This window comes from Aegilops tauschii, chromosome 2 (genome assembly GCF_002575655.3).
Source record: "Aegilops tauschii subsp. strangulata cultivar AL8/78 chromosome 2, Aet v6.0, whole genome shotgun sequence".
Taxonomy (NCBI): domain Eukaryota; kingdom Viridiplantae; phylum Streptophyta; class Magnoliopsida; order Poales; family Poaceae; genus Aegilops; species Aegilops tauschii.
In genome coordinates, this window is record NC_053036.3 from 433,335,972 (window position 1) to 433,357,931 (window position 21,960).

The window sequence follows — 21,960 nt, forward strand, 5'->3', positions numbered from 1 at the left end:
AGTATTATCTTGATCTAGTAGAATAAAAGTTTTGGTATGATCTAGTTTTGAGTTTTGCTTTATGATCCCTCTATGTAATCGAGTCCGTGAGCTATATATAATAAAGATTAGTGTTGAGTCAAGGGCTTGATTATCTTGCTATGATCTTGAGTGAATAAAAGAAAAGAGAAAAGAATAAAAAGAAACAAAGAGATCATATTGATCTTATGGAAAGTAATGACTTCACATAGAAAGAGTATGATGACTAAAAGTTGTTGAGAGTTGACAAACATAGTTTTGGTCATCGTTGCAATTAATAGGAACTAATAAAGAAAGAGAGGTTTCACATATAAATATACTAGCTTGGACATCTTTTATGATTGTGAGCACTCATTAAAATATGACATGCTAAAGAGTTGATGTTGGACAAGGAAGACAACGTAATGGGTTATGTTTTCTTATATCTGAGATAAAGTATATTGTTATGGATCATCCAACATGTTGATCTTGCCTTTCTTCCTCATGCTAGCCAAATTCTTTGCACCAAGTAGAGATACTACTTGTGCTTCCAAATACCCTTAAACCAGTTTTGCCATGAGAGTCCACCATATCTACCTATGGATTGAGTAAGATCCTTCAAGTAAGTTGTCATCGGTGCAAGCAATAAAAATTGCTCTCTAAATATGTATGATTAATTGGTGTGGAGGAAATAAGCTTTATACGATCTTGTGATGTGGAAGAAGACTGCATAATAAAGGTCCATATCACAAGTAGCAATATAAAGTGACGTTCTTTCGCATTAAGATTTTGTACATCCAACTCTGAAAGCGCATGGCAACCTCTACTTCCCTCTGCAAAGGGCCTATCTTTTACTTTTATCTTCTACCTTATGCAAGAGTCATGGTGATCTTCACCTTTCTTTTTTACATTTTATCCTTTGGCAAGCACAGTGTGTTGGAAAGATCCTGACATATATATCTAATTGGATGTAAGTTAGCATGAACTATTATTGTTGACATTACCCTTGAGGTAAAAGGTTGGGAGGCGAAACTATAAGCCCCTATATTTCTCTGTGTCCGATTAAAACTCCGTAACCACAAGTATTGCGTGAGTGTTAGCAATTGTGAAAGACTAAATGATAGTTGAGTATGTGGACTTGCTAAAAAGCTCAAACATAGACTCTTTCTGATGTTATGATAAATTGCAATTGCTGCAATGACTGAGATTATAGTTTGTTAGTTCTCAATAAAGTTTCTGATTCATACTTTGCATTGCGAATAGATTATTACTTAAGCATAAGAAATCATATGACATTATCCATATATGTTGCTGTTATGAGAATATTCATGATGCCCTCATGTTCGTATTTTATTTTATCGACACCTCTACCTCTAAACATGTGGACATATTTATCGTTATGGCTTCCGCTTGAGGACAAGCGAGGTCTAAGCTTGGGGGAGTTGATATGTCCATTTTGCATCATGCTTTTATATCGATATTTATTGCATTATGGGCTGTTATTACACATTATGTCACAATACTTATGCCTATTCTCTCTTATTTTACAAGGTTTACATAAGGAGGGAGAATGCCGGCAGCTGGAATTCTAGGCGGGAAAAGGAGCAAATATTAGAGACCTATTCTGCACAACTCCAAAAGTCCTGAAACTCCACGAAAGTTATTTTTGGAAATAATAAAAAATACTGAGCGGAAGAAATACCAGAGGGGGCCCACACCCTGGCCACGAGGGTGGGGGCGCACCCTACCCCCCTGGGCGCGCCCCCTGCCTCGTGGGCCCCTGTTGGCCCTCCGGTGCCCATCTTCTGCTATATGAAGTCTTTCGTCCGAAGAAAAATTGTAAGCAAGCTTTCGGGACGAGACTCCGCCGCCACGAGGCAGAACCTTGGCGGAACAAATCTAGGGCTCTGGCAGAGCTGTTCCGCCGGGGACACTTCCCTCCGGGAGGGGAAATCATCGCCATCGTCATCACCAACACTCCTCTCATCGGGAGATGGAAATCTCCATCAACATCTTCACCAGCACCATCCCCTCTCAAACCCTAGTTCATCTCTTGTATCCAATTCTTGTCTCCAAGTCTGGGATTGGTACCTGTAGGTTGCTAGTAGTGTTGATTACTCCTTGTAGTTGATGCTAGTTGGCTTATTTGGTGGAAGATCATATGTTCAGATCCTATATGCATATTAATACCCCTCTGATTATGAACATGAATATGCTTTGTGAGTAGTTACGTTTGTTCCTGAGGACATGGGAGAAGTCTTGCTATTAGTAGTCATGTGAATTTGGTATTCGTTCGATATTTTGATGAGATGTATGTTGTCTCTCCTTAATACTTCTTTTGTAGTTGTGGATGCTTGCAATAGGGGTTAATCATAAGTGGGATGCTTGTCCAAGTAAGGACAGCACCGAAGCACCGGTCCACCCACATATCAAATTATCAAAGTACCGAACACGAATCATATGAACGTGATGAAAACTAGCTTGACGATAATTCCCATGTGTCCTCGGGAGCGCTTTTCTCTATATAAGAGTTTGTCCAGGCTTGTCCTTTGCTACAAAAAGGATTGGGCCACCTTGCTGCACTTTATTTACTTTTGTTACTTGTTGCTCGTTACAAATTATCTTATCACAAAACTATCTGTTACCTATAATTTCAGTGCTTGCAGAGAATACCTTGCTGAAAACTGCTTATCATTTCCTTCTGCTCCTCGTTGGGTTCGACACTCTTACTTATCGAAAGGACTACGATAGATCCCCTATACTTGTGGGTCATCAGCTATGTTCAATTGGCAAGCTCCAGGATCATATACAAAATTTTCTCGGGGATCCATCACTAATGCACAGAGATACAACATACTAGTACTACATCACTGAGAAAAACCAGCCTCTTCTCTTTGCTCCGCTACTTCAAACCTCTACTCATCCTCTGTTAACACACTGGCCAGCTACATCTCCATGCTATCCTAGAACTCCAACTGCATATCATGCCGTAAACACACACGAAACACGGATATGAGCCATGAGAAATTTGGTCTGGCATTCAGGAACAAGCAGTCGGCGCGTTATGGGTTTGATAAGTTTCAAAGGACCGACTGTTGGAGTATATCATTCAGACTTTCATGGCTATGAAATTGGGAGTGGTGCTCCCACATTTACATTTGAAAACAAATGTTTGGTACTACTACAAACATTAAACATAGCCAAGCTACATTCAATTGGCAAGCTTCAGGATCATATACAAAATTTTCTCGAAGATCCATCACTCATGCAAAGAGATACAACATACTAGTACTACATCACGGAGAGAAACCAGCCTCTTCTCGTTGCTCCACTACTTGAACACCCCCACCTCATCCCGTGTTAACACGCTGGCCAGTCACATCTCCATGCTATCCTGCGACCCCAACTGCATGTCCTACCGTAAACACACACGAGGCATGAAGATGAGCCATGAGAAATTTGGTCTGGTATTCAAGACCAAGCAGCCGACGCGTTGTGGGTTTGATAAGTTTCAAAGGACTGGCCGTTGGAGTATATAATTCAGACTTTCATGGCTATGAAATTGGGAGTGGTGCTCCCACATTTACATTTGAAAACAAATGTCTGCTACAATCGAAATTGTTTGAGTGCTGGTTTTTGTATGATATTCTCCCTTTCCACAATCAGATCATCAAACGAATCCTCAAATCCACATTGTGCTTGTCAAATAACACACATTGCATCTTGTCACCTGGCCTAGCCGGCCTCCTTTCCTTGTACCAGAAGACTGGAGATAGGGATAGAGATAGGTAGTTTATATTCTCTGTTATCTTGTGTAACTAGATATCTCTTCCCTCTCTCCCAAGATTGTAATCTCAACTACTTGTATGCTATCCAGGGAGTCGCACCCCTGGCTATATAACACGCAGGCATCGCCCAAAGCTAGGGTACGATGTTTCCCACATGGTACGCTATCTTTTCTAATGTGTGGGGGCCTGCACCCTCTTCTATTGGTAGACACACATACTACGTGAGTTTCATTGACGACTATAGCAAATTTTCTTGGATCTATCTTCTTAAGAAACGATCTGATGTCTTCCATGTTTTTCTCAATTTCCAAGCTTTCGTTGAACGAAAATTCAATAGAAAAATCATTGCTCTCCTGTCTGACTGGGGAGGAGAGTACGAAAAATTAAACTCTTTCTTTCAAAACCTTGGAATCTCTCATCACGTGTCTTGCCCCACATGCCCATCAACAGAATGGGTCTGCTGAGCGCAAACACAGGCACATCATTGAATTTGGCCTAGCACTTGTAGCTGGCGCCTCCATGCCTCTCAAATTCTGGGATGAGGAATTCCTTGATGCCGTACACATCATCAATATGTTGCCTAGTCGTGTCATAAACAATGAAACTCCCATGGAAAGACTCCTTCAGACAAAACCAGATTACACAACACTTCGTGTCTTTGGGTGTGCATGCTGGCCCAATCTTCGTCCTTACAACAATCGCAAGCTTATGTTTCGATCTAAGCAATGTGTGTTCCTTGGTTACAACAACCAACATAAAGGTGTTAAGTGCCTTGACATACCTACTGGTCGTGTATATATTTCCCGCGATGTTGTCTTTGACGAAACACAATTTCCATTCTCTAAGCTTCATCCCAACGTCGGTGCACTTCTTCGCCAAGAAATTCTCCTCTTACCACAAAGTCTCCCCGGCCTTTATCTAGGGGGAAATAATTATGATGATCAACTGTTGACTAACTCTCATAACCGTGAGCACGAGCTTTGTGATGATGCAACAGAAAACGGTGAAAAAAATGATGAACAAAGAGCTCCAAACGTGTCACATTTTATGTGTCCAGTACCGGGGGACAAATCCATCTCGGGATCATTAGTGCAGGAGCCCCGCAGTCGATCATCCTCGGGATCGGTGGAACGACAGGACGACAGGGCGCTGGAGCCCGTGTCGCCCGCCAGGCGTGGCGTCAGCGAACTCACATGCGTCATGCGGCACCCCTCCATCAGCTCGGGAGTGGCCTCAGGCCTGCACCAATCCGGCATGGACACCAGGCCCACTGGGCCTCGCTGGGCCTCAAGCGGGCCCGTCACTACATGTGGCGGCGGCAATAGCCAAGTCCTCCACCACATGGGCGCGAGACAGGCACGTATCCCGGCGCTGATCCTGCCCTGTCCCCTAGCCTGCGATCCGGCGCAGATTCGCCTGGGCCCAACCAATCATCACGTCATGATGGGCAGCCTGGCGCAGGATCTTCTGTGCCACATGCAACTGAACCGGTGGCATCTGGAGCCGCAAAAGATCCCGTCGATCCATCCGAGGATGCCACAGCAGCGCCGACAGGATCCGCCTTGGGATCGCCTCCTTCTAATGTGCCAGCAGGATCTTCTGCGCTCCCCACAGCTACTGTCCCGCGTACACGTCTACAAAAAGGGGTTACTAAACCTGTTAATTACAAACAAGTTGTGCAGTTTGGTTTGGCATGTTCCACAGGTGAACCTAGCACTCCTGAGGAGGGATTCAGCGATACACGGTGGAAGAAGGCCATGGAAGAAGAATACATGGCACTCCGCAAAAATCAAACATGGCATTTGGTTCCCCCACGACGAGGTAAAAATTTGATTGATTGCAAATGGGTTTTCAGAATAAAGAGAAAATCTGATGGAACCATAGATCGCTACAAGGCCAGACTTGTTGCGAAGGGCTTTAAACAACGGTATGGCATAGACTATCAGGACACCTTTAGTCCCGTTGTTAAAGCTGCCACTATTCGCCTTGTGTTGTCTATTGCTGTTTCCAGGGGATGGTGCCTTAGACAGCTAGAAGTATAGAACGCGTTCGTCCATGGTGTTCTGGAAGAGGAAGTATATATGAAGCAACCTCCTGGGTTTGAAAGTAAAAGCAAACCATCCTATGTATGCAAGCTTGACAAAGCTCTATATGGACTGAAACAGGCTCCCAGGGCGTGGTACTCACGACTGAGTCAGAAACTGTAGGCACTTGGTTTTCTTCCTTCAAAATCTGACACATCCTTGTTCATTTACAATAAGTCAAATACCTCCATATTTGGTCTTATTTACGTTGATGATATCATTGTCAAAATTTCATCTGATGAAGCTGTGTCAGGTCTGCTAAAGGATGTGAGTGCTGAATTTGCTCTTAAGGATCTGGGAGATCTACACTTCTTTCTGCGAATTGAAGTAAAAAGACATGGAGACAGTCTGCATCTCTCTCAGGAAAAGTATGCTACTGATCTGGTAAGGAGAGTTGGGTTGCAAGGATGTAAGCCTTCACCAACACCACTATGTAGCACAGAAAAACTATCACTCACAGAGGGAAAACCCTTGAGTCAGGAAGACAGTACCAGATACAGAAGCTTAGTGGCAGCTCTTCAGTACTTGACTTTAACAAGGCCTGGCATTTCCTTTGATGTTAACAAAGTATGTCAGTTTCTTCCTGCTCCTACCACAACTCATTGGACTGCTGCCAAACGCATAGAGAGATATGTAAAAGATACTATGAACCTTGGTCTTACCTTCAGCAAGTCCTCTTCAACTCTTGTTAGTGCTTTTTCTGACTCTGACTGGGCAGGATGTCCAGATGACAGATGCTCCACTGGTGGTTTTGCAATATTATTTGGCCCAAATTTAATATATTGGTGTGCAAAGAAACAAGCCACAGTGTCACGATCAAGTACAGAAGCTGAGTATAAAGCACTAGCCAATGCCACAGCAGAGATTATGTGGGTTCAGTCCATGTTGAAAGAGCTTGGCATGAAGCACACTCGAATCCCATGTCTATGGTGTGATAACCTTGGTGCTACTTATCTATCTGCTAATCCAGTGTTTCATTCCAGGACAAAACCCATTGAGATAGACTTTCACTTTGTTCGAGAAAGGGTAGCTAATAAGCAATTGGAGATTTGTTTTGTGCACTCATGAGATCAGGTTGCAGATGGATTCACAAAAGCATTACCTACAAGAAGTCTTGAGGAATTCAAGCGTAATCTCAACTTGACCAAGTTGTGATTAAGGGAGGGTGTCAAACGACACACATTGCATCGTGTCACCCGGCCTAGCCGGCCTCCTTTCCTTGTACCAGAATACTAGAGATAGGGATAGAGATAGGTAGTTTATATTCTCTGTTATCTTGTGTAACTAGATATCTCTTCCCTCTCTCCCAAGATTGTAATCTCAACTACTTGTACGCTATCCAGGGAGTCGCGCCCCTAGCTATATAACACGCAGGCGTCACCTAGAGCTAGGGCACGACGTTTCCCACAATGCTAATGCAACATACGTACGTAGCTAAGCACATTGTCATCGGAGTACAAAAAATACACAGCCTACCCTGCCCAAATTTCTTTTTGGAAAATATGCTACAAGGGCAGCCGTTGGTGGGTGTTTTCTTTTTGTTCAAAACCATAGGCCCTAAAATAGGGCTGCCGTTGAAGATACTCTAAAAAGACATCATCTATAAGACTTGTACATCAGATGTAAGTTTATTTTGTACTAATAAGTTTCAAACACTATTGAGGACAAATAGTTGTTTATGAGTTTCATGGCTATGCAATTGGGAGCGACCCTCCTACATTTGAGAAAAAAAATTCTGCTACTACTACAAACAGTAAACATAGCCGAGGTACACTCATCGGGAAGCTCCAGGATCATACGCAAAATTTCTCGGCGATCCATCATTCATGCACACAGATATACAACAAACAACATCACGAGAAAAACACGCTGTCGCTGCTTCAAAACCCCTCCTCCCTTGTAAATACGCTATCCACCCAGAAGATGTCCTGCGACCCCAACTGCATGTCCTGCCGTAAACACACACGAGACAAGGAGATGAGCCATGAGAAATATATATGCACTGAGAAATGAAACGAGCAGTCGGTGCACTTACAACCGGAAGGGAGATATCCGGAGGCGTTCCGAGGTAGGGGTTCCCCTGGAGCGTCTCCACGTCAAGAGGCAGAGGCTGCCCCTCAGCCTCAGGGTAGGCGGCGTCCGAGGTTGGGCCGCGTGACAGGCGTTCATCCAGGCCAGATAGCGGTGCGTCCTCCATGGCATGCGACGAGCTTCCGGTGAACCAAGAAGCCATAAGGGAGAAACTCGGAGGCGTTCCGGGATCGGGCAACCCCTGGAGAGCGTCCGTGTCAAGAGGCAGAGGCTGCATCCTAGGGTACGTGGCGTCCGGGGTTGCGCCGCGTGATGGGCATTCATCCGGGCCAGACAGCATTGCGTACTCCTCCTGCAACAATCGCGGGCGGTAACATTAATGGCAGTTAAATGAAGGAGTTATAACAGTTTACAAGGTGACAACACAATACTATATATTTCAGGAAAAAAAGGCATAGGGGGTTCATGAATGCATGTCCTATTCAAGATGAGATTTGGGTTCATGAAAAGCTTGGCGCATAAGCTCAAAGGTTTATTTTCGTAATCAGGCAGTGAAAGAATTAGAAGGCTTGATTATACTCTACTACTCTAAGTTCCTAAGCATGGATCTTTATAAGGAATTAAAAGCTTCTGATGTTTTTGTGAGACTGTTGGATGCACTCTTGCAAGCAGAGAAAATTTTCATGTGTAGTAGGAGTATATTGTTATTTTTCTACAGTATTTTTTTTGAAAAGGAGGATAACCCCCTGGCCTCTACATGGAGTTTGTACACTATATAGCATCTGTACTACATGACCTACAGTTGAGAATAAACTGTTCAAATGGTGGGATCCTAGTATTGCAAGGCATTGTTTCAGGGGCTCCCAATAATTCATCCACGGATCAGTATTTGTAGATCCATACTCTATAATTCTACAAGCCAAAGTATTTTATAACATGGTGCATAAAGTTAGACAAAAGCCTTCACAAAGTTGATGACAGTTTCATTGGTCAATGAAGATTTACCTGATTCTGCTCGGTTCTAGATGAGCCACTGTTTGGGGGACGAGGCTGCGGAGGGTATGCCATTGGGGTTGTAGGATCGATTTCCCCAGCAAATGAATCAGACTCTTCATTAACAGGGCACATTACAGGCTGCCCAGCTTTCTTTGACTGATAAAAGACTTTGGAAACAACAAGCTCCCCGTGGTTTTCATCTTGATCTACCCCAAGGTGATACTGATGCATCGTCCAATTAGTTTTTTGGCCTTTCCTAGAACGCATGGAAAGAACCAATATTTTCTTCCACCCTTTTATGACACCATTATTATCAAAGATATGTTTGGATTTTCCAGTTTTGTGCCATCTGAAATGCTCATCACAAATAGTGTGGTCACTGTTGCTAATCTTGCGACGCTTGCGCTGGCCAACATCGTACGCATTTGATATTTTGTGGAAGAAATGATTGTTTCTCCCATCCATCTTGGTACCTGCAAGGGTATATGAGTTAACTAACGAATAATTACTCTGAATAGTCTGAGCTAGCTATTTAATTCAGAAGGCCCTGATAATAACAAGTCTAAAATAAGAATCATGTACCAGGGAGATTTTCCGGATGTGTATAGCAGATTCCTTCGGCCTCCTCTATGGTTGGAATAAAACCATCTATTAGGTCATGGGACGGTGCCCTGCCAACCTTTCCTTCTAAATGTTCAAGCAATTCGAGATCAGTTGGATCAAATTTAACACCTGCAGGGAGTCCTGGCCACAATGATAAAACCTGCAATACAAAGCATGAAGTGCAACCACAAGATTCCCCAAAATCACGATTTTTTACAGTTTCAACCAAGACACAAAGAAAAAGCTACGATACCACTATTTAGGAACAAAGGGTCGTGTATTCTTGTTGCGATGGTGTGTGTTAGTAATAAATGGAATCGGAAATCGGGAGGGAGGAGGGGTATACAATGGAAAAAAGGTGACGTTGGGGTTGTGCCGAATATTATGTACAATGTAGGTTATATTTGGACTTTGAGTCGTACTGTGTGTATGTTGACATGGTATGGAGTCGTGTCCTAATATGACACTTGTATCCTATGCCTCCTATATAATATGGGCTAGACACATAATGTAATTTGTGCCAACATAATAGCACATGCACGCAGGGAGAGTCGCTAGCATGTGTCGGCCCCCGGGCGTCCGGGGTGCAGTATTGTTGTGGTATCAACGGGGAGGAGTGTCCGTAGTAATGCCCTGGGGATTAGCCGATGTTTGGTGAACCTCATTAACAAATCTTGTTGTCGTGACTCATGTGATTATTCTAACAGGTTGTGAGGATTCACTCGAATGGTAGAATGACCTTATTTTAATGGTTGGAAACTAGAAGAGAACCTAGCATAAAAGTAAATGCAATAGTCGAATAGTTAATGGTACTTACATCACTGTTATCAATGCAGTATTTGCAGTTTGGGCACTCAAACTGGCTAGGTGGGGGGTGAGTTGGGTTTCTTATCACCGCAACAATTGTCGTGACCAATGACCTGATGAAACTGCGAGATAAATCTATATTAGTAATTATCTTTTGATGCCTACCAGATAACAAATTAACTAACAAAACATGATAAATGTAGCAACTAAGCTAAATGGAAATATTTGGAAGAATGTTTACACAGACAGACATCTATCTCAATTCTACGTTCAGTCATAGGATATTAACTGCCATAAACATATTTAAAGCCAACTAATCAAGCATAGTCATGTTCACTAACTCGGAAAAAAATAGTAGGAATGAAGATAATTAATTGTGTATTAATTATGATAAATTTGATAGATCAACACTTGTTTGCGGATCTTTTGCCTTGCATTGCTATTTTAAAGGTATTTAGCTAGAGCCAATATAGATCGATCTATGTTTCATCCTCTGCTTCAGAAGAAATAAGAGACTGATGCAGAGCAAGCCCATTGATCTGCATAGCCAATGATTTAAACAACAAGCACTCGGTGACAACATATCGAATAAGTTAATCCTGAATCTGCAAACAGAAACCTGAATGCCGCCAACTGTTTGCAGCGAGAAGCAGTGGGATCTATGACGCTCCCGTTAAACCTGCAGCAACCAGAAACTTGAACAAGTTAAATCCTCAATCAGCAAACATTAAACAGCGACGCTAAGCAGAAGAGTTGTGAATAAGTTTTCACTGGTAAAAAGAGGTAGAGGGGCCAACAGCGAACATATTCAAGATGGCACAAAGAAACGTCGACGATCCAACAGCACAAATCTGCAATCTTCGTGACAGACAGCTGCGACCAGATCAGTCTCCACTAAACAGAATGGAGCGGGACGGAACAGAACCCTTGTCTGCTTCCTCCTCCACCCCACCTCAAGCAGATCGATCGTGAAACCCCTACACCGCCGCCGCTGCAGCGACGAGCATAACAGGGCCGGATTCACGACGGCGGCGCGGAGGCGCTACCCTTCTCTGCTTCCGTCTCTTTTTTTCCCCCGAGAACTTCAGTGCTTCCTTCGAGAGGAAGGCCCCTCCTCCGCCATCGCAGTCCCAAAAAGAAAAAACCGCACCGCCACTGCAACGACGAGGGAAACCTGGCCAGAATCATGTCGGCGGCGTCACACTGGGCTGCTCTGCTCTCCGACGATCTCGCACTCGTCGCTCCCTCAGACTGACATCTCCTCTGCCACGCGCTCAAGCTAAGGCAATCAGCATCCGGCCTCCTCCAAAAGCACGCACCGGAATCCATCACTCGCTGATCAACCGCGACGCCCCTCCGGATGAAACCGAAACCCAGCCCACTCAAGACACAGATAATACTCCCAGACCGCGTGCGTGAGAAGATAAAACAAACAAGATCCAGAGCAGCAGAAAAAAAAAAGGACAGAGAGGACGAGCCGAGAGTTGGAGACCAGAAACAGAGGCCCGACGCGGCGTACTTACCCTGCCGATGCCATGGCGGGCGCACGGCCGCGCCGCGACGGGAGGCTTGGGGATGGCGGTGAGAAACTTGAGAGCGGAACGGGGAGCGAGAACCGAGAAGAGAGGAGTGTGCGAGGAGGAGCAGGCAGGGGGGAGTGTCCGAGCCTGCGAAGCGCGCGGCACTAAATAGGCGACGGCTGAGAAGACGCGGACCGGGACCACCGGCGCCTGTGCGAAATGTTTTGCCCACTGCAACAAGCAAACCCCCCCTGCTCTTAGGCTCGGTAGAACTTGGGAGCTCTGGGTTCTGTCGCTCCGCGGGAAACTGTGCTCGGACGTGGACTCGGTTTGCCATGGGTGTCTTGCTTGTTGTTAGATCCTTTTCAACGAGAGGGAACTCTCTGAGAAGCCTTTTGCGGTCAGTACTTTTTTTCCTAATAAACCCTAAAAAATAGCAGTATACTTTTTTTGACAGGCTAAAAAATAGTAATACTTTGCACTACAAGGGAGTGTTTTCATGACAAGAGAGGATTATCTATCTCTTGGTATGCAAGGGAAGTGAGTTATACGATGGAATGAAAACAAGACTTTGTCCAGTTCCCTCAAAGTGGTCCATCCATACTACTTCATTCCAAAAACAAGTTGCGAAAACTGCGTGCGCGGCGCGGGGGGTGGGGGGGGGGGGGCATAGCCGTCGGTACACGTGGAGGACCGAATGGCCGTGGCGAGGTTCGGGAGTAACGGTCACGTTTTTAGGATCGGGGAGCGGGAAGACCGAACCGGGTGCTATTTTTAGCAGTATATAAATGCATCCTGAAACGGACTCATGAGTGTCTTCTTTTGCGTAATTCGCGTGGAACGTTTCATGCCTCTTTAGGGATAAGTATTCAGTCAAAACCCGAGTTTCCGTCCTCTCAATGACAGTGATTTGTGAGGAGAGGCTCTGTAACGCTTAATGCAACTTTGCCAATAACCCCCTCAAGTGGTTGAGGCAGTGTGCTTGCAAAGTCTGGTCTCACTTCGCCGCCACAAAAATCCAAATTTCGTTGTCGTTGTGTCCATGTGGCACTACTACTCATAAGAAGCATGTTGGTGTTGTGAGACCGGCAGTACCCTCGAGAGATGACAAATTTGTTCGGCGGGGATGCAAGTGACAAATCGAGATGTTAGCACATAAGACAGACTGTTTATCCAGGTTCGGGCTCTCCCTAGGGAGGTAACACCCTACTCCTGCCTCTGGTGATTGTATTGCTCGAGTGCTCACGACGGGCGATGTTTCTTGTGTTACAAGCTCGGACGTGGCAGTGGACAAGCAGGAAGATGAGGGGTACGTGAAAAATCCTAGGCAGATGGCTCTAGAATGCCATGTCCCTCTCTTGGTTCCACTACAAAAAAAGACACATCCGTGACATTTTGGGCCGAACAAATTTTTTTCCTGTCATACTTATGACACTTCTATGACGATAATTGTGACAAAACCTGGTATCATCATAGATGTGGTGGGGTCCTACTTCTATGACAAAAAATCATGACAGAAAATAGGCTTTTCGTCCTGGGCGGGCCGAAGACGCAGCTGCATGACATTCTTTGGGCCGTCCATGACGGAAAAAACCGTGGTAGAAGCGAGGGCGAGGAAAATATCGGGGTGTTCCCGGTTACGGTGGGTGGTCGGGGCCGAGCGATGCACGTTTCTCTCGTACACGCACGCGTGTGGGTGCGAGGCGTTGGGCTCTAACTGAACCCGGGAGAGGCGTTGGGCTCTAACTGAACCCGAGCGATTGCACTGCAGGCTACGCGTTAATGAACCCGAGCGATCGATCGATGGCTGTTAACTGAACCCGATCGAGCGATTCCTTCGCTACTGCTGCTAACTGAAGCCGATCGATGCTGCCTCTGGATGAACAGTGAGCGTTGCTGGGGGGGTTTGGATGAACAGTTTCCGGTGGGGGTGGATGAACATGACCCCGTGGTATTGCCTCTGGATGAACAGGACTCCGATCGATCGAGCCGGTTGGGGCTGGATGAACAAGACCACCCCAGGAGAGCTGGATGAACGGTAGACGGTGGAGTGCTGGATGAACAGTAGCCCGTGGAGGGGTGGTTGAATAGGAGCCCGTGGAGAGGGCTGGTTGAACAGTAGCCGGTGGACTAGCGCACGGTGGAGGCTGGATGAACAGGAGCCCGTGGATGAACAGTCGCAGGTGGAGGCTGGAGAAGGTCGACAGTGGATGAACAGTAGCCCTTGGAGGCTAGAGGGGGTCGACGGTGGAGATGAACAGTATCCCGTGGAGTCCCGTTTTGCGGTACGCCAGACCCCTCCCAATGAACAGGACCCCCGTTTTGACCGTAGCGCTCCTACACAAGGCCGTTTCCTCCGTTTTGCGGTACGCCACACCCCTCCTGATCAACAGGACCCCCGTTTCGGCCGTAGGAGGTCTGTTTCCACCTTTTTGCGGTACGCCAGACCCCTCCCGATGAACAGGATCCCGTTTCGACCATGGCCGGTCGAACACAAGGCCGTTTCCTCCGGTCTGCGGTATGCCAGGCCTCGTTTCCATCGGTTGTTCCGTCCAAGCCCTCCCAATGAACACGACGACGCATTCCGTTCCGACCCAGCCGGTTGGCTCCCCATGAACACGACGACGACGCAGTTTCTCCGTTCCGACCCAGCCATGTACGCGAGCCCTGGCCAAACGTACGCGCGAGTAGGCGTTCGAGACCCCGCCCGTATGTACGTATGTGGCCGTATTTACTTTCTTGCACCCTGGCCGCTGTACGTACGTGTACATGCTACGTGCGCGCCTCTACTACGACACGTGCGCGCCTCTACATCGACCAGTATGTACGTACACGTTCGCGACCAGAATGACAACGCTACGTACGCTTCGACCAGGTGGGTCCCGGCTGTCAGGCACTTCCTTGCGTGCGAAGATGTAGCTGGTGGGTCCCAGCAGTCAGGGGGGCGAATCATTTTTTTTGCCCGGACGCACTTCCTTGCGTGCGAAGATGTAGCTAGTGGGTCCCAGCAGTCAGGGGGAAACGTTTTTTCGCGAAATACGGTGGCCCGTCCGGTGGGTCCCCGCTGGCAGGTGGAGGAATAATTATTTTGCGCGTAATAAGGAGGCACTTCCTCGCTGCGGCCATGGACCCAGCTGTCAGCCTCTCCACGTACAGTACTCTTCCAATGGAAGTCGGTCGTTGACCACATTAACCGCGCCGCGCCGAGAGCACCAAGGCGGTGGACGACAGCGAGGCCTGGGAAGGGGACGACGCGGAGCCAGGGAAGACGCGACAGTGGATGCCCACGCGGAGAGGAGTACAAGGGTTCACTAGTTCGGATGCGGTGTGAGGCTGCCGTCACCGCAGAATAACAGGGGGTGTGGGTGAGTAGAGGGATGGCCTGGCCAGCGGTGGGAGTAGTACGGGGCTGTGAGGCCTCCGCGGCATCGCAGCCGGCCACGGGAGGCAGGAGCACGAGGCACGACTGGCACTGGTTTGGGCGGCTGGAGTAAGAAGACCAGAGGTTGAAGAAGCACTACGGCCGTTGGATGGACATCGTACAGTCACTGGAGCTAGAATCGTGCATATTGACTAAGTTGACAAAGCCCTCCGTCCCCGTCAACTTAGTAGGCCCATAAGTCAGCCTCCCACTATACTGGGTCCCAGCTAGCAGGGGGAGTATTTTTTTTGTGTAATAAGGAGGCACTTCCTTGCGTCCGAAGATATAGCTGGTGGGTCCGAGCTGTCAGCGGCGGTAACGTTTTTTTCGCGAAATACAGAGGCCCTTTCGGTGGGTCCCAGATGTCAGGTGAAGGAATCATTATTTTGCGCGTAATAAGGTGGCATTTCCTTGCGTGCGGCCGTGGACCCAACTGTCAGCCTCTCCATGCACAGTTCACTTCAGATGCATGTCGGTCATTAACCACGTTGACCAGGCCGCGCCGAGAGCACCAGGGTGGTGGACGACGGCGAGGCCTAGGAAGGGAACGATACGGAGCCAGGGAAGACTCGGCAGTTGTTTCCCACGCGGAGGGGAGTACGACTGTACGAGGGTTTACTGGTTCGTCTGCCGTCGCCGGAGAATAACAGCAGGTGTGGGTGAGTAGAGGGATGGCTAGGCCAGCGATGGGAGTACGGCGGGGCGGTGAGGCCTGTGCGGCAGCATAGCCGGCCGCGGGGAGGAGGGAGCAGGCAGTCCCGCCGGCGCTTGTTTGAGCGGCTGGAGCAGGAAGAGTAGAGATTGAAGAAGCCCGACGGCCGTTGGATGGACATCCAACAGTCACTGCTTGTGTGTCAACCTTTTTTTTAGGAAAGCCTCAAATCTGTGGAAAATAGCATACAGCCCATCTGTCATTATTTCTAATAATTTACAGCCCATTTGCTAATTCTTAAGGTTTTTTGGAGCCCATATTCTTTTTGTTAGCATTACAGCCCATATTGTGGCCACGGTTAAAAAATTATACGAAATTTTGCATATTTCGGTGCGGTCCGAACTTTTTTTAATCCCGAAATTTCGAGTCACGTTCAAACTGATTTTAAAAATAAATATATATCAATATAAAATCCAACAAATTGTCCGCGCATAAAAATCAATGCAATTTAAAATCTTGAAATGAAAAAAGAAATTTGAAACTAATTGCCGGTTTGATGTGTTTTAAAAATGTACAACCCATTTCTCATTACTGATAGGCCATTTTCTCGGCCAGCCGAATGAAGCTCTCCTCATCTTGAAAGATTTGCAGCCCAACATGCCTGACAAAGCGACTTACTTGGCAAATCACAAAAAACTGGGCTGTGGCCGTGGACCCAGCTGCGGCCGTGGACCCAGCTGTCAGCCTCTCCATGTACAGTACTCTTCCGATGGAAGTCGGTCGTTGAACACATTGACCACACCGCGCCGAGAGCACCAAGGCGGTGGACGACGGCAAGGCCTAGGAAGGGGACGACGCAGAGCCGGGGAAGACGCGACAGTGGATGCCCACGCGGAGAGGAGTACGAGGGTTCACTGGTTCGGCTGCGGTGTGAGGCTGCCGTCGCCGCAGGGCCTGGCTAGCGGTGGGAGTAGTAGGGGGCGTTGAGGCCTCAACGGCAGCACAGCCGGCCACTGGAGGCAGGAGCAGGCGGTCTCGCCGACGTTGGTTTGGGCGGCTGGTGCAAGAAGAACAGCGATTGAAGAAGCAGCAGGACCGTTCGATTCAAATCCAACGGTTACTGCTGCTAGAATCGTTTGTTGACTAAGTTGACAAGCCCTGCGTACGCGTCAACTTAGTAGGCCCACAGGTCAGCCTCCCAACCGGTGCGCCCCAGATGTCAGTGGGAGGAATCATTTTTTCGCGTCATAAGGAGGCAGTTGATTGCGTGCGGCCAGACCAGCGGAGGGAGTAGGGTGGGCCGGGGAAGCCTGCGCGGCATCACAGCGGGCCACAAGAGGAGGGAGCAGGCAGTCCCGCCGGCGCTAGTTTAGGCGGCTGGAGCAGGAAGATCAGAGATTGAAGAAGCACGTCGGCCGTTGGATGGACATCCAACAGTCACTACTGCTAGAATCGTGTGTTGACTGACAAAGCCTTGCGTAAACAAGTCGGCCTCGAAATCTGTGGCGTGTACAACCCATTTGCTATTATTTTATAATTTTTACTCATTTTCTAATTCATATGGAATTTATTGCAGCCCGTTTTCCATTTTTAGAATTGCTGCCCATTTTCTGGTCAGTACCAGCACTAAATATGTGAGAAATTTTGAAAATTCACAAATTTTGCTGGGGAAAAATATTCTTAATCCAAAAATTAGTAGCCATACTAAAACAAAATTAAAAATAAATTAGTACTATGTCATGTTAAATCCAATGAAATACTCCCTCCGTCCCAAAGTTCTTGTCTTAGATTTGTCTAAATACGGATGTATCAAGTCACGTTTTGGTATTAGATACATCCGTATCTAGACTAATCTAAGACAAGAATTTTGGGACGGAGGGAGTATAAGATATCAGTGAAGAAAAAAAACAAAAAAAGAAACTAATATCCCATTTGCTATATTTTTTTTGGAATTTTCAACCCTTTTGATATTACTTTTAACAGACACTGACCATACTCTTTGGCCAGGCCGGAATGCATCCCTCCTCGTCTTGAAAGATTTGGAGACCAGTAAGTCGGAGAAAACAAATAGGCCTAGCTTGGGTATTCTTCAAAAAGAAATACTGGCCTACCTATTTTCCCAAAGAAAAAACAGCTGGGCTGGTCATGTTGTTAGACGGGCCACAGAGACCGCACAACCCAGTTTATAGCCTGCTCCTCCAAATTACTACTAAAAAAAAGTTGTGCAATTCTATCGTTAATTGACTATACGCTGAAAATGATGTGGGTCCCAGATATCAGCAGGGTGGATTAGAGTAAAAAAATGAGGGGTTCATCTGAGTAGAAAAAGAGGCGCTTGCTTGTGTTCGGGAGTGGACCTGGTGGGTCCGTACTGTCATACTCACAACTACAGTCCTCTCCCGATTCACTATGTTGATAGGGACCATTTCGAAAAAAAACTATGTTGACAGGGACCGTTTCAACAAAAAACTATGTTGACAGGGCCGGATGTCGGCGCCGCGGCGAGCGCACCGAGGCGGAGGATAAAGTGCTGTCGCCAATGTGCTGGGCTGGGTTGGACATTCTTATTGAAAAATAAAAATGGACCGGATCTATTTACGACATTGACTACGATTTGCATGGGTCCGCTGGTTGCAGGAAGAAAATGCTGGGAGAAAGAAGACTGGTCGCTATCTTTGCCGAAGAATAATATCGACTGAATGTAACGACATTATCATAGGAAATAATATCCTCCTGTTAAATCGTGAATTTAAAGAACTGGTGCATGAGCATTTAGCTTTATTTATTTATTTACTTATTTATGTTTAGGGGACCATGAGCATGTATCTGGGCTGGATTCATGTGAGAGCCTCCCTTCCAGTTAATTATGGGCTTCTTTATTGGGCCTTCATCAGTGGGCTGCATGTTATCAACAAGTGGAAAATGTGTTCTATACGAAAAATAATATGCGCTACGTACGGTACGGGGCACTAAAGGATCGAACCGTGCAACGACTTCCAAAACATTGTGTTTGTCGTTCTAACAACACATTTATTCAACCAACAGATGAAATATACTACTGATTGTACATTGAAAACAGCAGCAGCAGCAACCAGGGCTGGGGGTGCAACAGAAGCAGTAAGCTGGCCAGAAGAGTGAAGACGCAGCTCTCTCTTCCAAACCCAACATCAGCCATCATTACAAAAGGGCTACCAAAAAAGAACAAGTGTATGCATCAAACTAAATAAAGATCCTACTACATCAAGTGTACGCATCTAACTAACTGGCTGAGTTAGACGTTACTATTTATTAAGCTGTGGAGATTGGCTGACGGCTTGAACCAGATGGGTGCCTGACGGGGGAAACTCCAGCCAGCAGGTCGAAGTCTGATACTTGCGACCCTCTCTCCTACTTTGGGTTGCAGAGCGTGGCGGCACATATCAGGGTATGATGCATGCAGAGACGCATGGTATGCTGTGTACACACAGTTTTGCCTGATGAACGAAACCGCGCTGCCATCATGATCCTTGCCGTCGGTTATCTCCTGGTTAATCGGATAATCCAGTCCGACAAACAGAGAGCATGTACCAAGGCTACTTACCAACCTCCAATCAAAAATTCCTGAAGGCCCAGAGAAGCTGGGATCCTGCTCAAAGACCTTGCAGTGACTGTGATTGTATTCCGTGAAACAACACGTCCGGTACGTGCAAACGATCATCAATCGTTCGCCATCGTCTGATCGAGCCAGGAACCACCTGCAACTGCCATGCCACTTTTCTTTGAAAGGTTCTGGGATTAGGAAGGGTAGGGACACCAGGCGGCCTACAACATCATATCAAGTTGGAGTCAAATAACCCTCAAAAAAAGTTGGAGTTAAATAAAAAAGGGCTCTTGATGTAGTCCATCTTAAGAACAGCATGTTATGAGCATGAATATTTTTTCAGTAAATGTTGACAGTAATATAAGCAAGCCATCATCATATCATAGGAAAGTAACATACTGCTGTAACAGCCATTTGTAGCGATGACTGGAGTAGGCCAGCAATACGTCCAGCCGTAGAAGGAGTCGACAGCGTAAATCAAGCCCTTGTGTTCAATGGCATCAGAGAACCATGGAGGATGTATGATCCTGTGATGGACGTGCAGATTTATCCACTTACCGCAGTGACCTGTCAGATAGGCGAGACCGCGGTTGAAGAACGCAATTAGCCTGAAGTCTTTATAATTCGCAGATCTTGTGGGCGCTTGGCAGATTACAACCTTGAGCAAATCAAACTTGGTATCATGTTGGCTACTGTAAGATTCCGAGTATTCTGGGCCGCGGTGCCAAAGCAGTGCAGTGTTAATCGAAGGAAGGGGGATCAATTGCCGGGTGTAGACCTCCACGAGCATCCAGCTGCCGCGACCGTCGACGAGCACCATCCAAGATGTGTTCATGCCGACCCAGTACATACCGTTAATGTAGTTGAGGGTGACGGGGATCGGATCACAGTCAAGGGGGTTGATGCTCGCCACCCTACGATCGTTATGCTGCGTGACACGCCGTTTCTAAAGATCAGACGGTATCATCAAGCAAGGAGCTGGCTTAAAAAGCTCCGGCCTGAGGGCTTTGAGTAAACGGTACAGCCCCGAGGAGCACGCGGCGAGCGGCATGGTACTGAGATTGTCCACACGCGAAACAATGAGCTTGATTACCTGTGTGGGGAGCGAATTCCAGCCACTCTTTCGGCGGACGCTGCTCGGTTCTGCCATTGTTAGTGCTTGGGTTTTGGACGAGGGGGGAGGCACCTTAGCGGGGATGGAAGATTGGACGAGGGGGGAGGCACCTTAGCGGGGATGGAAGAGCGGACAAAGATGGAGAAGCGAATATGTGCTGCGGGAAGTGGATAGGTGATGATGACTACAGCACGCCGCTTGACTTACGAGACACATACCAGCAGCGTAGGGTCATATCGAAGTCAGACAACTTGCTTGAGTGATCACAGTACTGGTACTCCCTACAGTACCTACTACTATGCCCTAACTTGCTCGAGTAGAGTAGTAGTGGAGTAGGACTCTGCTCTACTACTAGCACCGGAGGAGTAGTATGTTCTAATCTAAAATAGTTACAAACTTCAGTGCCCGAGCGTGGAACGACTACGAACCGCCATCGGTGCTAACTCCAATCCCCAGCAAACGTTCGCTGGGAGACATGGCAGTTGCAAACGCCCACGACGCAGTTACAGTACGTGTGTAAGGGTGGCGGTTTTGTCAAATACTATGGCTTAAAAACAGGCCACCGTCGGATGGAAATCTGACGGTTACGTGGGATTCGCCAGGATTGAGCTCGTGCCGAACAATCGCCAGATATCATTACTAAAAAAAGGTTAAAACACCCGGGACTATAACTTGCACCGGCTGACCACTAACAATGATACTAACATAGTTGTAAAATGGTCAAAGACCGTGTCTATGTGGTGTTTGGAATTATATGCAAAAAAATAGCAAGATGCCCGTGCATTGCACGGAACATCAAGATGCATTTTTTACAAAACACCTGTTGTGATTGACCCATGCATCCCATGTGTAAAAACTAATGATATCTTGAGAATTTTATCGGAAAATGGTATGTCGACCATTTCATCGAAAAAATGATATGTCGAGAAAGATGATAGAGGTGAGGAGGAGTGGGGCGTGGTGGTGACTGGTGGTCGGACTGGGCGGAGGCATGGGGATGGACGGCGTTGGCAGCGGCCACCATGCTAGATTGTTCCAGAGACTTCCTTTTGTAATTGCTCAGCAATGAGGTTGTGGGAGATAAGGATGAACGAGGCAAGGCCTTATCTGTAAATGTGGAGAGAGGTGTGGGTATCTTTTGTAAATTTGTCATAGTTTGCTTTCTATCCGTCAGATATAGATCGGACAGTCTATATTATAAGATGCCAGGCACACCATCATCACCAACTTGGTTTTTTTTCTCTACTCCTACTCCTATAAAAGACTCAGTTGGTGATGATGGTGTGTCTGCCATCCGCCATTTCTGACCATTAGATCTGCATCTAACGGCTGTGATGTAAGTTGTGGCCTTTTGCAACAATTCCCAC

The 21,960-nt window shown here is 46.8% G+C and overlaps 1 protein-coding gene across 2 annotated transcripts; it reads right to left on the bottom strand.

Annotated features, from left to right (window-relative positions):
• Positions 1 to 7,472: 7,472 nt before the first annotated feature.
• Positions 7,473 to 12,159, bottom strand: LOC109773345 (uncharacterized). Of its 2 annotated transcripts, none has more exons than XM_040399314.3 (7): positions 11,830 to 12,159; positions 10,926 to 10,985; positions 10,317 to 10,428; positions 9,479 to 9,659; positions 8,906 to 9,369; positions 7,908 to 8,252; positions 7,473 to 7,818 (listed from the first exon to the last, which is right to left on the bottom strand). In XM_040399314.3, the coding sequence occupies exons 1-7, from the start codon at positions 11,841 to 11,843 to the stop codon at positions 7,750 to 7,752; spliced, it is 1,245 nt and encodes a 414-aa protein (XP_040255248.1). In that variant the 5' UTR covers positions 11,844 to 12,159; the 3' UTR covers positions 7,473 to 7,749. The 2 variants fall into 2 exon arrangements, with proteins under 2 accessions (XP_040255248.1, XP_040255247.1); XM_040399313.3 differs by having other exon boundaries at positions 7,905 to 8,252; positions 11,830 to 12,144.
• Between the last annotated feature and the right edge of the window lie 9,801 nt (positions 12,160 to 21,960).